The sequence below is a fragment of the Clytia hemisphaerica genome, unplaced genomic scaffold (assembly GCF_902728285.1).
Source record: "Clytia hemisphaerica strain Z4C2 unplaced genomic scaffold, Clytia hemisphaerica genome assembly, whole genome shotgun sequence".
Taxonomy (NCBI): Eukaryota; Metazoa; Cnidaria; class Hydrozoa; order Leptothecata; family Clytiidae; genus Clytia; species Clytia hemisphaerica.
The window spans coordinates 108,767-128,992 of record NW_027103373.1 but is presented as its reverse complement, the minus strand read 5'-3'; the positions used below and the strand labels follow the sequence as shown (position 1 = coordinate 128,992).

General features: G+C 34.8%; 1 protein-coding gene across 4 annotated transcripts; it reads right to left on the bottom strand.

Moving 5' to 3' along the window:
* Positions 1 to 2,758: 2,758 nt before the first annotated feature.
* Positions 2,759 to 19,317, bottom strand: LOC136824051 (enolase-phosphatase E1-like). 4 transcript variants are annotated; one of them, XM_067080208.1, is made up of 10 exons: positions 19,065 to 19,317; positions 18,315 to 18,378; positions 16,977 to 17,089; positions 10,750 to 10,900; positions 10,285 to 10,490; positions 9,636 to 9,993; positions 9,038 to 9,156; positions 7,230 to 7,415; positions 5,849 to 6,340; positions 2,759 to 3,486 (listed from the first exon to the last, which is right to left on the bottom strand). In XM_067080208.1, exons 1-10 carry the CDS (start codon positions 19,203 to 19,205, stop codon positions 3,226 to 3,228), a joined length of 2,091 nt encoding a protein of 696 aa, XP_066936309.1. In that variant the 5' UTR covers positions 19,206 to 19,317; the 3' UTR covers positions 2,759 to 3,225. The 4 variants fall into 4 exon arrangements, with proteins under 4 accessions (XP_066936309.1, XP_066936316.1, XP_066936332.1 ...); XM_067080215.1 differs by having other exon boundaries at positions 16,977 to 17,083; XM_067080231.1 differs by lacking the exons at positions 16,977 to 17,089; positions 18,315 to 18,378 and having other exon boundaries at positions 19,065 to 19,292.
* Between the last annotated feature and the right edge of the window lie 909 nt (positions 19,318 to 20,226).

The window sequence follows — 20,226 nt, the reverse complement described above, 5'->3', positions numbered from 1 at the left end:
CCTCAAGAGAAGAAATTCTGGCAAATGAGCCGGGTCAAGCTGGAGTTTTTTACAAGGTTTTTGATGATTCGGTTGGTCGTTGAATCTTGAGACAAAGGATTTTATTGCTTTTTCTAAAGAACGCGTCATCTCTATTATTTCAAATGACCAATTAGAGAAGTATCTTATAAAAACTCCAGCTCACCCCACTTGCCAATTTTGGTGGAATTTATTTTGGCGATTTAATAAAATTTCTAAATTTGACGAGAATAGACCTTTTCAAAAATTACGTCACGAACAACTTCACTTACCTCGTATTCAAACAATTTCCATGGTGATTGTCCCTTGAGACATTAAATTATTATTGTATGAATAAAAAGTAATTTCAAAACGAGGCAAGTGATGTTCGTGGCGTAATTTATGAAAAGGTCTATCAATTTTGGCGAACGACCAATTTTTAGCTGAAAAAAGAGGAAAAAAAAGAGTTTTTTATTTTAGGAGAAATAGAGACTAAATTGAATGAACATTAAATTTCTTCCCTTAAAAGGTATTTAGATCATCTAAAAAGCTTTTATACTTTTTTTTATCATTTGAAAAAATGGCTAATTTAAGGGCTCGAGCCTTAGTGCTGTAGTAACGATCGGGGTAAAAAATTATTTCAAAATTTCGAGAGGGTAAAAGATGAAAATTTTTTTGACTTATAAAAGGTTCGTAGCCTAAGACGAATCACTATCTAAAAAAAAAAGCCCAAAGCCGAAGAAAATTCGCAAACGGGTTTTTTGCCGAAAAAGAGTTTACAGTCGGTAGAGTTGCCAGTCGTTTCTTCGAAACTCTCCCGCCGATTTTTTCCCCGTATACCGCCATATTTTCCCGCCTTTACTATCACTGTAACGGACGATAACATCGTCTAATCCCCCCGGCTATTCTGTAGGGAACCGTAACCGTAAGAAAAATACGAAGAATTTGGACATATTTGAAATCAGAGAGGTTCAAATATTTTCAAAAATTTCTCCGTATTACGATTTTTGTACCAGTAGAAAGTATCAGTTTTCGATCTTATGTAAACTAAAATCTTTTCCAAGAGGAAAGGGCTTATATTGGGTGAACCTCTCTTATACGAAAAGGTACCTATATCTTCTTACTCAGAACTTCCTAGCAATTCTACTGATATAACCGCATCATTATATAGAAAGCTAGAGCTCGAGAAAATTAAAATTCATCTTGATTTTACTAGATTTCTTACAGTTTTACAAGAATCAATTTAATATCATTGCGTTAAGAATTTATTTTGCTATACATTGGTAAAAAGATTGCTCCTTATTCCTAAAAATTGATCTAGAAATTGGCGAAAAAGGAAAAACAAATTTTCATTTTTATCTTCAAACAAATCATGTAGAAACCGTCCGATTTGTATGGCGTCTTTTCTTAACTTTCATTTACTCTTAGGTGCCAAATAAACGCCCGCCCCGCTTGTTAATTTTTCGATTTTTTTCCAACCCCCCCGGACCTTATTAGGACCCCCCGTTTATTAATTTTTGAAAAAATTCCCAGCTACAAAAAGGAAAATTCCTTGTTTTACTCTAAAAAGCCTAAATTTAGTCTATTTTGACCCTTTTTAGGGTTTTTAAAGGTCCATTTTCCAACCCCCCCGGTAATTAGGTCCCCCGTTTATTTAATTTGAAAAATTTTTCCAACCCCCCCCCGTTTATTTGGCACCTAAGAGTAATGACCTAATCAACGTTTTAATAGAGGTGATCTTTGAACTTTGAGTAATCAGAAAAGCTGTTTTTCCATCTCTTTACATACCTCTACTTTTCCCTAACTCTTTCTGAGGCCCGGAATCTTCGAGTTAGAATTAACTCGAATTTTATTTTTCGAAAAAACCTTTTCGAGTTAGGTAACTCGAATTTCTTTTTCACAAAACCTTTTTTCGAGTTAACTAACTCGGAATTTTTTTTTCGTTCACAAGTTTTCGAGTTAGCTATCTTGGATTTTTTGTATGGTAGTAGAAAATCCAAAAATTTTCGAAAAAGAAGTAGGTGGGAGGAAGTCTGCTTGTTTTTCTTCCTCCTTTCTTCTTGTTTAATGTGAAGTGGAGATTTTGTAAAAGATGAGAAATTAGATTTATTGAATTGATGTATCTTCTGTGTGCACCAACAAAATTTTGCTTCATAAAACTACATTTTGATGCTTGAATTTCGACTTGCATGAGTGTATGATATTTTACCACACTGAATGTTCTTTGCTTATACTTTGGCTACAGATGTTGCAGATTTGATTACCTTATCGGGGGAAAATATTCGTCACTTTGCCAAAATTTCGTCACTTTCCCCAATAAGGTATTTCAAGGTATGTTACATAGTTATGTATATACAGTACATTTGAGAGTTATTTATATTGAATATTTCTAACATTACTTCTTTATGATTCTATAAATTCAAAAGGAAGTGTTTTTGTTCCTTTGTAAGACGTTAAAACAAACCAATAACTTTTATTCAGCTTTGGTATTTCACTTTTCGATACTGCGTGGCCTTTGTGTTTATCTTTTTCAGGTACTTAGCTTCAATTCCTTTGACGAGCTTGGAGTGTTTTTTTGTTTTATTTCCTTTTGTTCATATTTGTATTTTGGAGCTTCGACGACCGTAGAGCTAGTAAGAATTTGAAATTCGAAATTCCAAACTACGACGTCATAATTTAGCTAACTCGAAGTTTTCTAACTCGAAGATTCCGGGCCTCACTCTTTCTAGCTGTGGAAAAAGTAAAACGATTGCTTTACATCTATATTCATGTTCTCATCTTTGTCGGTTTAGTTATCTGTTATCATAAAGAGTTAATATAAAAACGAAATTATTTACAACAAAATAAAGATCTAATAAGGAAGGGGGTAAAAATGTTGACGTATACTAGGAATACACGACGATCCAGTGCAAAGTTCACCTGGCACTGATGTAACTCTAAACGACTAAAGGTATCTTAAGTCAACGCGTAAAAGTGAGGGCGGGAGGAATCTGGAACGGACTAAAGGAACATATGTTGTGAAAGTTGAATGGAAGTATTACAATTTTACGATGAGTGTTAGCAATTTATGCTTTTCTGCAGACACCACTACCATCGTGTAGAGTTATTTGACGACATCACCAAAGGGTTTAAAACAAAGCACCAACCATCGAAGCAAAATGCAAGTCTATTTAGATACGGTAACTAAAGAGCCTTACTTAAGTCACTTCTCTTAAAAGTTTCCACAGTTCATTCCTCTTGTACTTCATCTACGACTTGAAAACCGTCCATAAAGCTACCATCAGCTGCAATAGCGTCCGTTTTTTCATCACTCGGTTTTTCCTCTACCGTAGGAGTTTCTTTTGCCGGACTTTCCGCAGTAGGCGTTTCCACTTGTTCAACCGCAGGTTTTCCACGAGTTTTTGGAGATCCGGCAGCTTTACCACCTCGTAAACGTTTTGGCGTTCCTCGACGAGCGGTACCACGGCCTCGAGTAGAAGCAGCAGCTTTCTGGAAATAGGAAGTAAGAAACTTTTTCATATCTAAAGTTTCAGAGAACTTGTTAACAGTAGTTTCCGATCACAGATATCTGCAAAGCCCGAAGGGCTAGATAGGAAACGCTAAGCTTTCTCCAGCAGGCTAAAAAGTGCCATAAAAGTTACTCTTAGGTTCCAAATAAACGGCCCCCCCGCTTGTTAATTTTTCGAAAATTATTAGGACCTTATTAGGACCCCCCCGTTTATTAATCTCTATGAATATTTTCAGCTGTCAAAGAGAATATTTTGCTCTAAATAGCCTGATTTTAGCCTATTTTTGCTCCGGCCTAGGAGCCTTTAATTCTCTCTTCCGACAACGGTCAAGACATTTTTTTTTTGTTTATCTAATCCGATGATCTATTCCGATTTAAAAAAAACGGATTATCTGGATTCTGATAATATTGTGATTTGATTGGCCGATAGTATTTAGAAAAAGATGGCTGCCGAAAGTGGGCTAGCTGACTGTGTAGCGAAATGGGCAAATCTCAGTGAAAAATTGATCATTTTCATCATTATTCATGATGTTTTGGACATTATTTATGAGAAGTTTGATGCATACTGGTTCTCTAACAATGTGGAAAGACTTTAGAGAAATTTTGGCCATGAATCGTCAGCTGATCGAGTGCTTAAATCTTGCATATGGCTAACTTCTCTTCTAGACACTGAAAATCAGAAAACTCTAACTTGACAATGAAACTTCCAAACACACAGCTATTGGAATTCGAAAGAAAATACTAAAATTACAACATTACTGAAACACAATTCCTGTGTGGATTTGAACAAGATTGGAGAAATTTGAAAGTGTTATGACTGAAAATGATCGTATTTGGACTTTGTCGTAATTTCATCGCGGCTGGCGACCGTTCCTTTTGATTTTTCAAACCCAACACAGATTCTTTACAAACATATCACTATGAGAATTCAGTAAAGGATACTGAAACACAATTCCTGTGTAAATTTGAACAAGATTGGAGAAATTTTCAGTGTTATGGCTGAAAATGATCGTATTTGGACTTTGTCGTAATTTCATCGCGACTGGCGACCGTTCCTTTTGATTTTTCAAACCCAACACAGATTTTTTAAAATTATATCACTATGAGAATTCAGTAAAAGATACTAAAACACAATTCCTGTGTAAATTTGAACAAGATCGGACAAATTTTCACAGTGTTATAACTGAAAATGAAAAATGATATTTTTTGGACTTTGTCGTAATTTCATTGGTTGGGGCGACCGTTCCTTTTGAAGATTTTTCAAACCCGAAACAGGTTTTTTCCAAATATACCACTATTTATTACAGACACATTATTGTACCATTTTATTTGGATTGTCCTACTCTCCTCCACAAAGTATTATCCCAACAGAAAAAATAACGCTTAGCTAAAAGCTGTGGCCTCTAAATTTAGGCTATTTATTTTTCTCCCCAAAATTTTATCCGGACAATCAAATCAACGGCACATCATAGCTTCGCTATTGGCAAGTTTAGAAAAAAATAAATTTATAAGAACTTGGAAATATTGACTTCTAAATGTTTATCTCCTTTAGCTCCAATTTTTTAGTGGAGGATGAGTGGGCGAGGGGTGGGATTGGTTCTTGAGGCAAGAAAGTGCAAATGTAATCACTTAGAAGAGCTAAACTTCCAGCTGGTTTATTTATTCGAATTATTACTTTGCCATTTGCTTTCTGATCTGTTCTGATTACAAGTTTGTGGGCAACGTTCTAACACAACTAACTCAGCAAACTCATCTTTCACATCTTTTAATCTCTTAAGCCGGAGCTTCCAGCGCAGCTGGTTTATTTACCTTATTTTCGGGTTTCAGAAATACATTTTCTAACCCCCCCGGCAATTAGGTCCCCCCGTTTATTAAAATCTAGAAAATTTTCCAACCCCCCCCGTTTATTTGGAACCTAAGAGTACATTTTATTCCAAGTTTGAAGTTTTACAGATTTTCTATTTTGTCAAGAATTTTTCGCAAGCATTAACTTTCGCGAAAGGACCAAAATTCGCGAAAGTTTGTACGCCTAAAGTAGGATCTAGCATGGTAATTGTTTTCGGAGCGCGAGATAAAAAAGTAGGGGGCAAACTCTATTTCGCAGCTCTCAAACCAATGAAATTGCTTGTTGTCACGTGATTTCTTTGGTATGAAATCCTACCAAAACTTGCTTCACTTTTCGATAAAGGCCGCAAATCTAGCCCTTCTGCCTTTCGACCTCCGAATAGAAAAATGACCCCTTTTTCAATACGAAAATAGTTAAACATAATAGCATTCACTCGGAAAATTCAAAGTACACTAGGGCCTGTATTACTTTACTAAACACAATTGGCGCGTTCTTACTTTGGTAGTTTTCTTAGCAGAAGTAGGGGCTGGTGTTTTGATCTCTGGTTTCTCGTCTTCGGTTTTCTCAGCTTCAACTTTTTCCGTTGCTTCCTCTGCAGCAGGTTTATCGGTAGACTCTGCTGCAGTTTCTGTAGGATCCTCAGCAATTGGTGGTTCATCTTGAGATGCAGAGGTTTCGGCTTCAGTTTCCTCAGGTGTTTCCTCCTTAACTTCAGGTGGAGTAGATTCAGTAGTGGTCTCTTCTTTGACTTGTTCTGTTTCCATCGGCTCATCGGGAGTTTCTTCCTTCACTTCAGTTTCAGCAGAGGTTGAAGCGACAGGCTCTGTGGTGGTATCATTCTTCTTCTCATTTTCAACAGGTTTGTCAGTTGTTGTTTCCTCCTCCTTCTTTTCTGGCTCATCCACCTTTTTGGTCTCGGTTTCCTTTTCTGGTTCATTCCCTTTAGGGTCTTCTTTCACTGGAGGGTTTAAGATTTCTGGAACACGGACCTTAAAGACAAGTGTGTATGAATGAAGGCACAAGAACTAAATTGAAAAAAGCATATAAATAATTTTCTGGAGCTTGGTAATTTTCAGATTAAAGGAAATTCAGAAATGGTTCTTTTTCAAACAGGATAGTAATTTTAGAAAGCTTAACCCTATTGGCCCCAAGCTTTTTTGACTTTGGTATCCCCAGGGGGGGGGGGGTAGAATCTACCACCCTCGATTATTTTTGATCTAGAAGAGCTATGGTCATGAAATTTGGTACAGATGTTCTTCATCATGAAACAAATTTCCAGGAAGAAAAAAAAATTGATGACGTCATTCAAAAACCGATGACGTCATCACAAAATTTCCACCTGTCGGAAAAAAGCCCAAATATATGGTTTACTAAACTGTCTATTACAATTGAACCAATAAAGATATTTAGATTCTGTTTAAAGATTCAGAAAGATAAAAGGTTGTTCTTTAACATAATTGCCAGTTTTGAAATTTCCATGAAAACCTTTTCTTAAAATCTATGCTGAAGATGAGTAAAATTTTCCAAAATTTGATGACGTCATAAAGTCATAAATGATGACGTCATCATTTTCAATTTTTTTTTTCAATTTTTCAAATTTATATTGTCAATGCCTATCACGTGTCAAAATTTGAAAATGATTGAATAAATGGTCCAGTTTTAGCTGGGTTTTATCATGTCATGTTTCACAATAAAGTCATATAAAACCTGATCTGAACAACCTATGACCCTAAAATTTTGCACATGTACTCTTAATAAGATTTTGTTAGAAGTCAGAAAGTTTCAAGTCGTTTCAAAAATTTTTCTCAGAGATATTCACAAAAGAACTCCAGCGTGGTAGATTCTACCCCCCCTGGGGCTAATAGGGTTAAGTCTTACCAGGATGGTGTCAATTTCTTCCAACAGTGTTTTCCCTTGATTGTCTTCGTCATCTTCTGTTTCTGACTTTGTGTTGGTTTCTGATAGTAAAACAGCTTGTCCTTCATGTTCTTGTAGAATCAAACCAAGGTCTTTGTTTTGATCTTTCTGCTTCTTCTCGTAATCTGGTTGTCTTCTGAGATGCATCTGGGAAAGGAAAAATGTCAACATGAAAAATATATCGAAGACAAGGCTAAACTAATAGCATGCTTGTTTAAAAATTGTGGACCCAAAGAAAACTATTGACCTTTTTCATCAAAGGCCAAGTTTATCTTACAAGTCAAGTTTATTTTGCAGTATTTCGTACACGACAACTACTGAGTCTGTAATCAAGTTTTTACTTACTGCATTACAACATAGTATTTTAAAAGGAATCGATAAGAATTCTTCAAAAAAGGTTTTGCAAATGGATTAAACCATTTTTTAAATTTAATCTATCCTCAGGTGCGTAATTAGTAAAAATAGCAACACGAAAAAGATATCTAAGATAAGGTAAAACTAATAGTAAGTTTGTTTAAAAACTGTGGACCCAAAGAAAACTTTTGACATTTTACATCAAAGGCCAAGTTTATCTTACAAGTCAAGTTTATTTTGCAGTATTTCGTACACGACAACTACTAAGTCCGTTATCAAGTTTTTACTTACTGCATTACAACATAGTATTCCAAATGGAATTGATAAGAATTCTTTTCGACCCTTAGAAAGAATTTTTCAAAAAAGGTTTTGCAAATGTATTAAAACATTTTTTTAATTTAATGTATTTTCAGGTCCGTAATTATGATTTGAATAATCATTCTCATTATTTCCAACCCCTCCTCATTAAAGATATTAGCGAGTTTAAGAAGTTGAACTTTTGAAGGCGGTAGAGTTACTGAAACGATTCAGAATAATCCGCATTTTAACCCCCTAAATTGAAGAAATAGAAGTGCTGATTAACCATCGTCCCAGACTCACTATTGTCAAATCAGGTGTGCCATGTAGCTATTTTAAATGAGTAATGCACTATTCTAAGAGATACACAACAAGAGGAAATAGCACTTTGATGTTGCAACTAATGTAACACTAAAGTCATGTAAGACCAGAATGCCTTTGAATGTTGCAAAAAAAATTACAGTCAATAAGACAGATTTCATATACGTGTTGCAACCACCTTTGTGAACCTTAATAGAAAGACAAAATTAGACATTTTCTAAGAAATAATTTTCTTTCATCTTAGAATAAAACTAAAGACAGAGGATTCAACCCCAATAGTTCAAATATATTTCCAGACCACTATAAATAAAAAAAAAATGTCTCTACTTTTTATGAGCAATGATGTACTTGTTTTACAGCACAGCAAGAGGAAAGTAGAATTTCTCTAGCAACTATTGTAACACAACAACTATGTAGGAAATTGAAGTGCCTTTGAACGTTGCTTTACATGGAAATAGTCTAAATAAATGCTGCATTAATGTCCAGCAGGTGTTTTTTTTGCTTGAACATTCAAGCCCAGATATACACACTAGGAAAATGTCTAATTTCAAGTCAACGTGCATTACTGACCTTTCGTTGAGTTTACTAGGCACTTTCTTTAAGTCTGTATATCAGCCAAAATAATCAATCCTAGATTGACTTTTAGAAACACAATCCAAATATTTTCTAGCAAAATTAACCCAAGACCCCTCCCATGGTTCATAGATACAAATAGATTAAACCAAAATTTACAGAATTTTATAATAGGAATTTTTTTCAAATCAAACAACAACAACAGTATGAAAGAACAATCTTACCTGATATTTGTTTCGGTGAACTCTGCTGTCAATGTGTGGTAATACTTCAGAAGCATTGTGGATTTTTATATCACAAAGGCGACATTGGAAGCTTGCAACAGATTTGACAAATTCACAACCTGTATGTAAAGGAAGGACTTACAGTAAAATTACAAACACTAATTTCAATGGTTTCTCAGAATCAATCAACCTAAAATTTAGTTTAAATATTTCAATAAAACAAAAGCTGATCATTCCAATAATTTGACTATTCCTGCAGTATCACTACAATATTCTAAGATCTACTTTAATGAACCAGCATAGTGATGTGATTTAGCAAAAAAAAAATTAGGTGGTACCCCAACAAAATTATAATTCTTCAAAAAATAAATTCATTTCTGCATTCAGTTTAAATGTTTGCTCAATTTGTTTAGTACTAAAATCATTAAAAAGTATTATTTTGTTAAAAAATATGCAGGGTGCTCTCATCAAAATGTGCTGAAGAGTTTTGGTACACATGTACTAAAATACCACTTCTCCTAATTTGGGTGTGTTGGTTTAAAAAAATTGCCTGCCTGCTTGAACATTAGATGATAAAATTGTTTAAAAAGACAGTTACCAAAGAATCTGTCAGTGGAAAATTCTTTGACATCGATGGTTGATTCAACGATGGAAGTTATCCTAACAGTATCTCCAGTCATCGTGGCACATTTTTTTGAGGCCATATTTACAGAAAAAAAATTGCTTGGATCACGGTTGAAGCTTTCAAGTTCTCTCTTTTTAAGGTCCATTTCTGCCTTCATCATAACTTTGGCCTGTTTGTAAATAACCTTTCTTGCAATGTCACTTTTTTCAAACCATCCATCTGAGGCAATGTCAATATCTAAGAGATCTCTGGTAGGTTGATATTTCTTGTCTGATCGAGCATCAATAACATTCATAACATGTGATTTGGACATCAGATGATTCTTGAAAGCCTTATTAAAAAAATGGTTAATTCATTGACAAGTTAAAATTCTACAGCAATATTGTGCTATTTCTGCCATTTGGAAAAGTACTGGCTTTACACTTTGTCTGGTCTTACTAAAAGTGTTGCAAATAAAACAGGAAGACAAGGCAGTATTCATTAGATACCAAAATCACATTTTCAGTGTTGTGATGTTACACGATTTATATTTACTGAGAGGCAACCTCGAATTTTGATAATAAAAAGGCACAAAAAAGGTCTAATAAGCCAGACTACAAATGTATATCTAAGTTTTACTTACATGGTCTTTCATCAACATGAAGCCACATGTCAAACAGTCATAACCTTTGCCATTGTAGCAAAAAACAACAAGCTTGTCAATGTCTTCATCAGCAACATTTCGCTCCATGTCTGCTCTTTGTCTCAGTTTCTCAACATTATCCATCAAATGGTCAGGAATTTCAACTTGATCATCAGGAATATCGATTTCGTCTTCTTTGGGTTCATCTGAACATGAAAACAAATTGAGAAAAAACAACAAAGTTGATTAAAGATAATTTTAAAAGAGGACAATATCTCCCAAAATCAAACTTCTCTGAAATTGATAGAGAAAGAATAAAGGCAAATACAAGAATGTTAATAACAATGGGTTCAAAACACTCAGCATAATGAGATTTTTTGTGCAACACCAATCCTGTCTTAGCTTTTTCAAAACCACTACATTATTTTTGTAAAAACCTAAATGAGCGAGAACGAGTACACAAACCTTTCTTTGAATCTTTCTTAGTTTGGCTTCCACTTTTAGTAGTTGAAGAAGAACGTCTATTGTCTCTCCTAGTATCATTTTTGCTCTTTTTGTTAGCTCCAGAGGGCTGCTGATCTTGTCTTCGTTTGTCTCCTGGTCTGAATCCACCGCTCTGAAATAAATAATTTAAGCTTGAAGATTCCGCATGAAATTAAGGAGGCAGACTAAGGCAAAAGGATCAGTATTTAATTATTTTCTAATTACCAGGGCTTCTGCTCGAAAGTTTGAATTTTGCTGGACATTTCCTTTCAGTATTGCAAGCTCTTTTTCCAGGTCAATTATTTTTTGCCCTGCCTCTTCAATGAATTTATTTCTGGCTGCAGTTTGTTCAGTTTCATCAATTTTCATTTGTTTCTTTTTATCTTTCTGCCTTTGCTTTTTATTGCTTTTCCTCCTTTGAATGGCCTCTGCTGATCTTGAACGTTTATGTAGTTGACTTTCCACAAAGTTTGAATTTTCATTTTTTACTTTAATTTCTACATTCATATTTTTTTAATCTGAAGATGTAGAGGTAAATTTAAGTGTAAAATCTTTAAGGTAAATCTACGGATTTTTCTCTCAGAATTTTCAAGGTTTTCAAGGTTTTTGGTCATTTTTAAGTGATCTTCCAAGTTTTTTTTGGGCAATTTTCAAGAACCTTTACCCTTAGGAAAAACATTTGAAATTTCAGATCCCCCTTTATGCAATCGCTTCGACCCATCGCTCAAAAGGCAATTTTATAGAGATATTTTATATATTATGATATTTTTGTTTAAAAGGAACTATTTTGAAATTTTTGAACATGATTTTATGAAGAAGGAAGGTTGGGGTCCCCTTAACTGGCACCCCTCTCTGGCCATTTTTCATGCCCTTTAAGCATCCGGTTATCGGACGCTGCCCCTCTTATAATTACTAAAATTTTGATAAAAACAGCCTTTTTAGTGGAAAAACATAAGAAAAAGTGCCCTTTTTAACCACCAACGGACGATGCCTTGCCTTACTAAAATATGCCTCTCTTACGAAATTCAAACTTTCAGCACCCCTAGATCTGGGTTTCAAAATATGAAAAAAAACACTATGAAACTGTGTGAGAATGTCATCAGGGATATGTCGTAAAAAGACAAAGAGAGAAACTTTCAAAGTTTTGGAATTTCCATGGTACCAATTGCTATTCAAGGAGCACATCTTTGTCTCACCACTTTTTTGCCCACGCTCTTAACTTTTATATAAAACATGGGCAAATAAACGACTGGACATCTATCTTGTATTGTGTCTTTGAAGAGAGCTTTATTACGGCCTGTATTCCAAAATTGGTAAAAAAACCCAACAATAATTCCACAATTTATTATTTTCGTTGAATTACTTAGGTAAAAGGATTGATAGAGCTTGAACATTACTCTTAATTCACAAAAGAATTATTCTTGAATTTTTTCGTAAGTTTGCTATATATTTTATAAACATGCAGAATTTCAACTGCGTGTCTACTTTTGAATGACTTTTGTCAGTCCAATATTTTTTTTTATGACTTGAAAAAATAGTCAATTCTAAATTGATTTTTTTAAACCCTTGTCATAACTTTTCAAATTTAAACATGTAAAATGACGTACAGTTTTTAACAGTATCAACCGTTTGAATGTTTTTATATGAAGAAAGAGATGGACTAATTTCTTCTCTTGCTTTTCATTGCCCTTTGAGAATGCTGTTATTGTTCGACAAACTTTTTAAATTTATGTTTTGATTTACATTTGAAAAGTTCTTTTCTACAAAAGAAACTTATTTTGTTTTGAAATGAATTTGAATGTCGAAAACTTCAAACAAAAGAAAAGAGAAAACAGGATCGGGCAAAGCTGGGCAGAAATTAAAATTACTAAATGTAGATGGGCCCAGATGGGCCTTAAATTTCAAAACAAAGGCCCTGAATAAAGTCTAAACCAGGCTCTATCCGATCTGTCAATCAAAACAAAGTTTTCGAGAACAAAACATTGCTTATGAAATCTTTCGCGAATGACGCGAATCCAACAGAACAAATTTGTGGAGCAAGAGACTCATAATTCTAAAACACAAACAAAGCGAAAACAAAAGTGGTGACACACAGACACACAAAGCACCGCTATCAGCTGCTATTAATATACAGTGTGTTCCGCAAAAAAGTATACTCAAATAAATAAAGTCAACTTTTGAAATAAATGATGATCTGGTTTGAATAATTTTTAAAACTACTGAAAGCACAGCTATTCAGCTTTCTACTGTCCAAATTTCATTTCGAACAAATTCTTCTTTAGTGAGATATGACCATTTTACTACACCCTGTTGGAGTTTTAAAAAAGTCGAGATGCATCATTTTTATCACCGAAGAGTTAATTATTTTTTGATTGACAGGTCTGTTTTTTTGTCAATTTGATGAAACTTTGCATTTTGAAAGATTGACCTATGCAGCTTGGAAATCAATTATCTCATTAAAAAAAGGCTTTTCAAAAGGAATTCTTTCAGCAGTGGAAAGAAGAATGATTTTTCTTTCTTTTGCATTAAGAATTTAGATTTTTTTATCTTTCTTCCAATTTGAAATTAACGTTATTTTTTAGTGAAGTAATTATGAGAAAATTTACTTGATCTCCGATGTTTAAAATCTACACCTTTGCTTACTTATGACTTGATATTTCTTGAATCGAAAATTCTCTTGCAATGAATTTTTTACCACAAAAAGCTTAATGGTTATGCTTTCAACTGGTTTAAAAATTAAGCTCGATATATAGATAGTTTTTTCAGAGCTACGCTTTACTTTTTGAGTATACCCTTTTTGCGGAACACACTGTATAGAAGATTGAGTAAACAAAGCAGAAAGTGGCTGTGCAGCAAGCAATTTTGGCTCATTTGTCTGTTTTGGCATACTGTATGGGTCACTATAACCTGCTATAAAAACATTAAAATGATAAAGGCAATCTTATTTCTTTTGTATTGAATTTAAAGGCCCTGACACACTTGTCAATATTAAATCACTATTCAAAAACTGTTACTATAGAGCATAAATATTGTTGAGCTAATAATGCTAAATGTAGGGTAAACAAGCAACATGCTGAATGGACCTACCTGATGATGAAACTTAGATAGCAATAAGGAGAAAAAAATCATTAAGAAAATATAGCGCTTAGCGAAAATGCATTAAATGTCATCATTGATTGTTGATGGGGGGGGGGGGAGGGGGTTTAGGGAAAAAAGAAATAGAAAGTTCCGGTTGCAAAATTGCAAAAGTTTTATTGACAATTGAATCATGCTTGATGGTGGCATTGTTATCAAAAAAATTTTTAAGTGAAAAAACAAAGAAATGTATGGAAAAAGCCCAATTCAAATCTGCAAAAACGGCGATTTCCGGCCGGAAAAAATTTTTTATCAAAAATCGGACTCGATTAGTTTTGGGCATTGCTATTAGGCATCTTTGAGCAAAAAATCAGAAAAAACTAATGATAAAATCTCAAGAAAATCCCAAATAAACAGTTTTTCCGGCATATTTCCGGTATTTTCGGCCGGAAAAAATTTTTTCTCAAAAATCGGACTCGGCCATGTTTTGGGCATTGTTAATACGCATCTTTGAGCAAAAAATCAGAAAAAACTGATGATAAAATCTCGAGAAAATGCCAAAAAACCTGTTTTTCCGACATATTTCCGGCATTTTCGGCCGGAAAATTTTTTTGTCCAAAATCGGGCTCCGTCACATTTTAGGTATTATCATTTTGCTTCAGTGTGCAAAATTTCATAAAAAGATATAAAGTACAGCTCGAGAAAATCAAGAAATACCGTTTTTCCGGCGAAAATGGGCTGCACCGGCGATTTTTAGAAAGTTCCGGCTTCAAAACTCAGTTCTATTGACGATTGAACCATCCAAAAATTCAATCAAAATGGTGTTCAAATTTGTGAAAGTGCTCCATTGTTTGATTGAACAAGGGATGATTTAAATTGAAAATTTTCAGTTTAATTCCCCTTCCATTCAATATTTGACAATAGAGAGAAAGGAAAAACTATCGATTTCGCTTATGTAAACAAACATTTTTATTTTTTTTTTCTCCAAGAGCAGGGGGGGGGGTACAGCCGCAGGGTACTAACCCATAGGGTACTAACCTGATTTTTAAGAAAAATTTGCCTTAGGTACCACCACCCCCTTTTTAGTACCGGGTACTTACTTTTTCTTAAGGAAAAAGGGACCCCCACCCCCCTTTTAGTACCGGGTACTTACTTTTTTTTAAGGAAAAAGGGACCCCCACCCCCTTTTTAGTACCGAGTACCGGCTTTAAAATTACCAAGGAAAATAGGAGACACCACCCTTAAAACTTGCCAAACATGGTCCCAATCTTTCAAAAGCCAGCAAAAGCAGATCTTTGTTGTTATTATGACTTGTATATACCATGTTTTTAACTCAGATCCTCTTAAAAGTTCTTTAAACCAAACACAACTTTTAATTACAAAGGTATAACAAGGAAATTCCTTGGCAAAAGTAAAATATTATATAGCTGTAATAACGGCAATAAAAGTATATATCTATCAGAAGAAGTAAAAATCAAGTTGATAAAAAGTGAAGAATAGTATGAAAGCTTGGATTGGATGGATTTCCTTATTTTTTGAAATTATTCAAAACTGTGTCAATCTTATGAAAGAAGTTGAAATAGAAAAAAGTTACATTGTTGGCTCTGGTTGGCTTTGCTTAGTTGACCTGCCTCCGTCTTAATTGTCATAAACAGACAAACAAACAAACAAACAAATATAAACAGAAATAAGCTATAGGGTATAATATAAACTGCAATAAACTAAAATAAACTAACCCCTCTAACAAAAACCAGGCTGTAAGAATCATCAGTTTGTATAAGAATTTTATTGTTTAAAAGACAGATTGTATCACTTTGGATGCAACAGCTTGTAATTCTTTTCATCAGAAGGCAATGAGAAACATATACCTCGTTCTAACTTGAGATGTCAAAGACGAACTATCCTTCTCACTAATTAAAACATTACTGATTTTGAACAATAGCTTTCTTTACATTAGCTATTTCAATATTTGTATAACTTAGTGGTCATAAAATTCTCCTCTTAGAAAGTAGGGAAAGTACCCATGAATTTGAATAAAATAATTCTTTATTGAGAGAAACATAAGTTCTTTTTTCGGAAAACTATTGAAACTAACAACCTCCAAACTTCCCTACATACTTGATAAGCAGGGAAAGTACCTTCAATTGGAAGGGGGGACTTTTCAATACTGTCAGCCATAACAAGGAAATCTTTTCTCATCAAAATCCTGGAAGTTGAAGACAAAAAATTAAACAAATGTACCATATTCAGGGCCTGAGTACTTGAAGAAAAATTGAAATGATACCCACCCCACCCTAAAATTGGTACCGGGTACTAACTTAAAATTGGAGATATACCCACCCCACCCCAAAATTAGTACCGGGTACTAACTTTTTTGAATTTCCAAATTAGACACCACCACCCGGCTATGGGTTAGTACCCTGTGGCTGTACCCCCCCCCTGCCAAGAGAGGAAAAAATTTCTCTTCTCTAGCAAAGGGCGAGTGCTCCTTACCTATTATTTCGAGCAAATAATAAAATGTAAATGCCAAAATTGTAATAAATCAATAGTCGAATGTGCGCAACGCACTGGGCTCATCTTCAGTGGCTTCAAATCATTCATAGGCCAAATTGTAGACCCCCAGATATTCACCCAATGAACAAGTGTGCCAGATTTCAACCAAATCCGATCATTTTGGAGGCCTGTAGACTGCTCCAAAGCTTTAGCCTCCTTTTGGCAAAAAACTCGTTCCCAGGCCCCAAAAATTAAAATTTTTGAAAAATGCAAAAAGCACCCCCAGATATTCACCCAAGGAACAAGTGTGCAAAATTTCAGCCAAATCCAAGCACTTTTGAAATCTACAGGCTGCCCTAAAGTTTTTGTGACAGACAGACAGACACACAGACAGACAGACATTGTCAGATTGTAGCTCAACTGAAGTTGAGAATATTCTACGATTGAATATAATTTAGATTATTGATAAGTGTAACAATATAGCAACAGTTTTTTAATATTGATTTAATATACTTTCATTCTTATGATAATATGATGAAAAATAAGCTGAAATAACATAACCAGAGAAGTAGTCAATTCAGGTCAATTTACTATTAGGCTTAGTAAGTAGTAGGCTCTTCATGAAAAGGTTAATATCTTACATTGTTATAACCACTGCTTCTTGCACCTTGGAAATTCTTCCCTCCTCTTGAATTGTTTCTGATGTAAGCACTCAAAAGGTTCTGATTTTGCTGGAGCTGGAGGGCTGCTATAACTAGAAAATGTTAATGTGAAGAATTGAAGAATGTCTGGCCTTAAAAATCAATATGTGCAACATGAACATAAAAAATACAAGGGGGGGGGCTTTTGAGAAAGGCGATTAAAGTTTAATCCCAAGCTACACAGGGCTCGTCAGTTCTTTCGCGATAAAGTTTTCACCAAGTTTGCAACTCGCCAAGTCCAATCTATAGCTTGCCCTTCTAGTTGTTAAATGATCAATTCAAGTCTGTTCTCCTATTTCTATGAAACCATGAAGTCCAGTATCAATTGTAAACATTAATAGAACCATTACTGTCAATAAGTCACACAAAGTGGACTTTTGAGTGGATCCTGTTGAAAAATTTGGTCATGATTTGTTACAAGTCAACTTGTACAGTACAGTACAGTATAGTCTAGTATTGATGTAAGGTAGACACCTATTTGGGACGGACAATAGGATTGATTTGTGACCTTGGTTTTGGATTAGTGTCCAGCTGGTACATTACTTTAACTTCGATACAATATGTATGAAAGTCGGAACATTTCATTTTCATTTCAACAACACCATTCCAAGGATAGCTCTTGTCAATGTTGGCAAAATTGAACTGTTTCATAGGTGTTCGGAATTTATGTCTAACAAATGGTCAAAGAGGTCTACCACTCATATTTAAAGTCAATCAGCCAAATGGTATTTTCACTGCTTAAACGTGATACAAACTGCTCAAATCCATCAAAGGTGGATGGAAGAAGCTTCAAATTGCCTTCCATGCCATGATAATGATATGTGGGTGGCACTAAATAAATCCTCAACTCCCAATTTTTAATGTTCTGAACTTTTACTGTTCCGCTTGAGTCATCTTACACAAAACCTTTAACCAATGGATATAATCCTGATCATTTAATGTCCACAATCGGAGATTTCTATCCGTCTTTCCATCAATCAAATAATATAAGTGATGATTTTGGTAATTGGTAATTATAACATCTTTAATCATATTGGTTCTTTAGCAGAAAATGAATCAAAGCCAGGGATATTGAGCACAAATATCAATAGTTTCCAATGATTCTTCCAATATTGTCTCTTTGTTGTGTTTGTAAATTTCATTTTGACAGTCCAGCGTCAATTGGGATAAATCTGTCAAGTTATCTTTGTGAAATTAATTAGGCAAGCAATGCTAGACAGGGAAAAAGGGTGTAGGTGGTACATATAAAAACAAGGGGAATATTGATGAAGCCATTACCATTTTGTCCACCGCCATGGTTGCCTTGATTTCCAAAGAAGCCACGATCTCTGCCACCTCCTCCCTAATCAAGAGTCAAAAAGCTTTTGATAAACATCAAGTTGGTACAGTATTCAACATATGGTACTGGTAATTAGTGGTGTAAGGCTTTACTTGCTTTATAGTGCTAGGGAGCTGTGTCATTCAACTTAGTCTGTAGTCTTAGTCTATTAGGCGACAAGCCACTCAAACCATCTTACACCCTAACTTTAATCCCAATTTTATCTAGCAAATCAATCTTATTTTGATCAATATCCAATTCCAAATATTTATTTTCAAAGGCACCGATTAATTGATTCAGTTAGGCAAAGTACACTATGCAGGCTAAAGACAACCAATAAGAATATCTATTGGTCACATCTTTTGTGACCAAATATTGCACCAATAGTAAACTGATACACAAATTTCAAGGCCAAGTGATTGGCCAGAAATGAAATTTTCTGAAGTAATGATTGTATAAGCTCCTGCTTCCACCAAAGAGGGTAGATGTCGACTCTTTTCTGACAGAGGGCACAGTAACAACTCAAAACACATTCATCTACAGCAAATCTAATTTTTTGTTTTTTTCCACCATGTATATATTTCTTGTGGGAGTTGGGGAAATAATGCATTGGCAAGTTGGCTAAATTCTTCATCTATATTATATGATGAATAAACTCTTATCATAAAAGATGTAAAGGATGGCTCTAGGATTGTGTTTATAAAATATACCCTGCTGTTGCGACCACCACCACCTCGAAAGTTTCCACTTCCTCCTCTTCGATCTCGATCATAAAAATCATCATATCTTCGGTCATCACGTCGAGCATTTCCACTGTTTCCTCGATAATAATTACCCAAACCTCTATCCATTTTTAATTTGTGATAAGACTTCTTTCTTGAGAATTTTAAACTGCAGGGGCTGTTTAGTACAGTGTGTCTACGGATCGACACCAACACCAACACCTCTCTCGCGCCAGACAGAAAACACAAAGGAACTTGACGCACATGCGCTCACGTGAACAAAAAACAGAACGGCCGTCTATCAAGCCAAATACGATATAAATTTTGAAGAATTGATTCGGAAGATGAAGATTTTTACTTTTGATTGATGAAAATAATTCCAAGTGAATAATAGGCCACGAAAGGAGCTTTAGATATATTATTTTTAACTTTATTTATGGTCTTAATATTTTTGGGAAAATATTCTTTGCAGATATTTTTCAAAAAATTATCTTCTTTGTTTTAAAAACAAACGGTCGGTGTTTTGGAGGGCATGCTTTAAAAGTCGGACCCGGACCTTGGACCCTGACCCCGGACCCTATTTCGGACCCAAGATCGGACCTCAAATCGGACCCTAATTCGGACCCCAAATCGGACCCTAATTCGGACCCCAAATCGGACCCCTATCTACAAAAGTCGGACCCCTATCTACAAAAGTCGGACCCCTATCTACAAAAGTCGGACCCCGATCTACAAAAGTCGGACCCCTATCTACAAAAGTCGGACTCCGATCTACAAAAGTCAGACCCCGATCTACAAAAGTCAGACCCCGATCTACAAAAGTCAGACCTCTCTTCTGGAAAGTGAAAATTAAAAAAAAGGGGCTGAAAAATAACTGTTGATGTCAGTTCAGTTTATGAATAATAGAGAACCCCATGGCACCCCCTTAGAAAATCTGAAAATGGAATAAAAACCCCTTGGAAAAACAAGACTCAAACCCCCTGGAAAAGTTCGTCGATACCCTGTGTATGATTTAAATGGAATATAGCCCATTTGCCCATTTTGGGTTCAAACAAATCAAAAGGTAAACTAAATAATGTCATCAGAAATCCAACTATTCAAGAGGGAAAGACTTACAAAATGTTCCCTGCACAGTATTATGTATGATTGT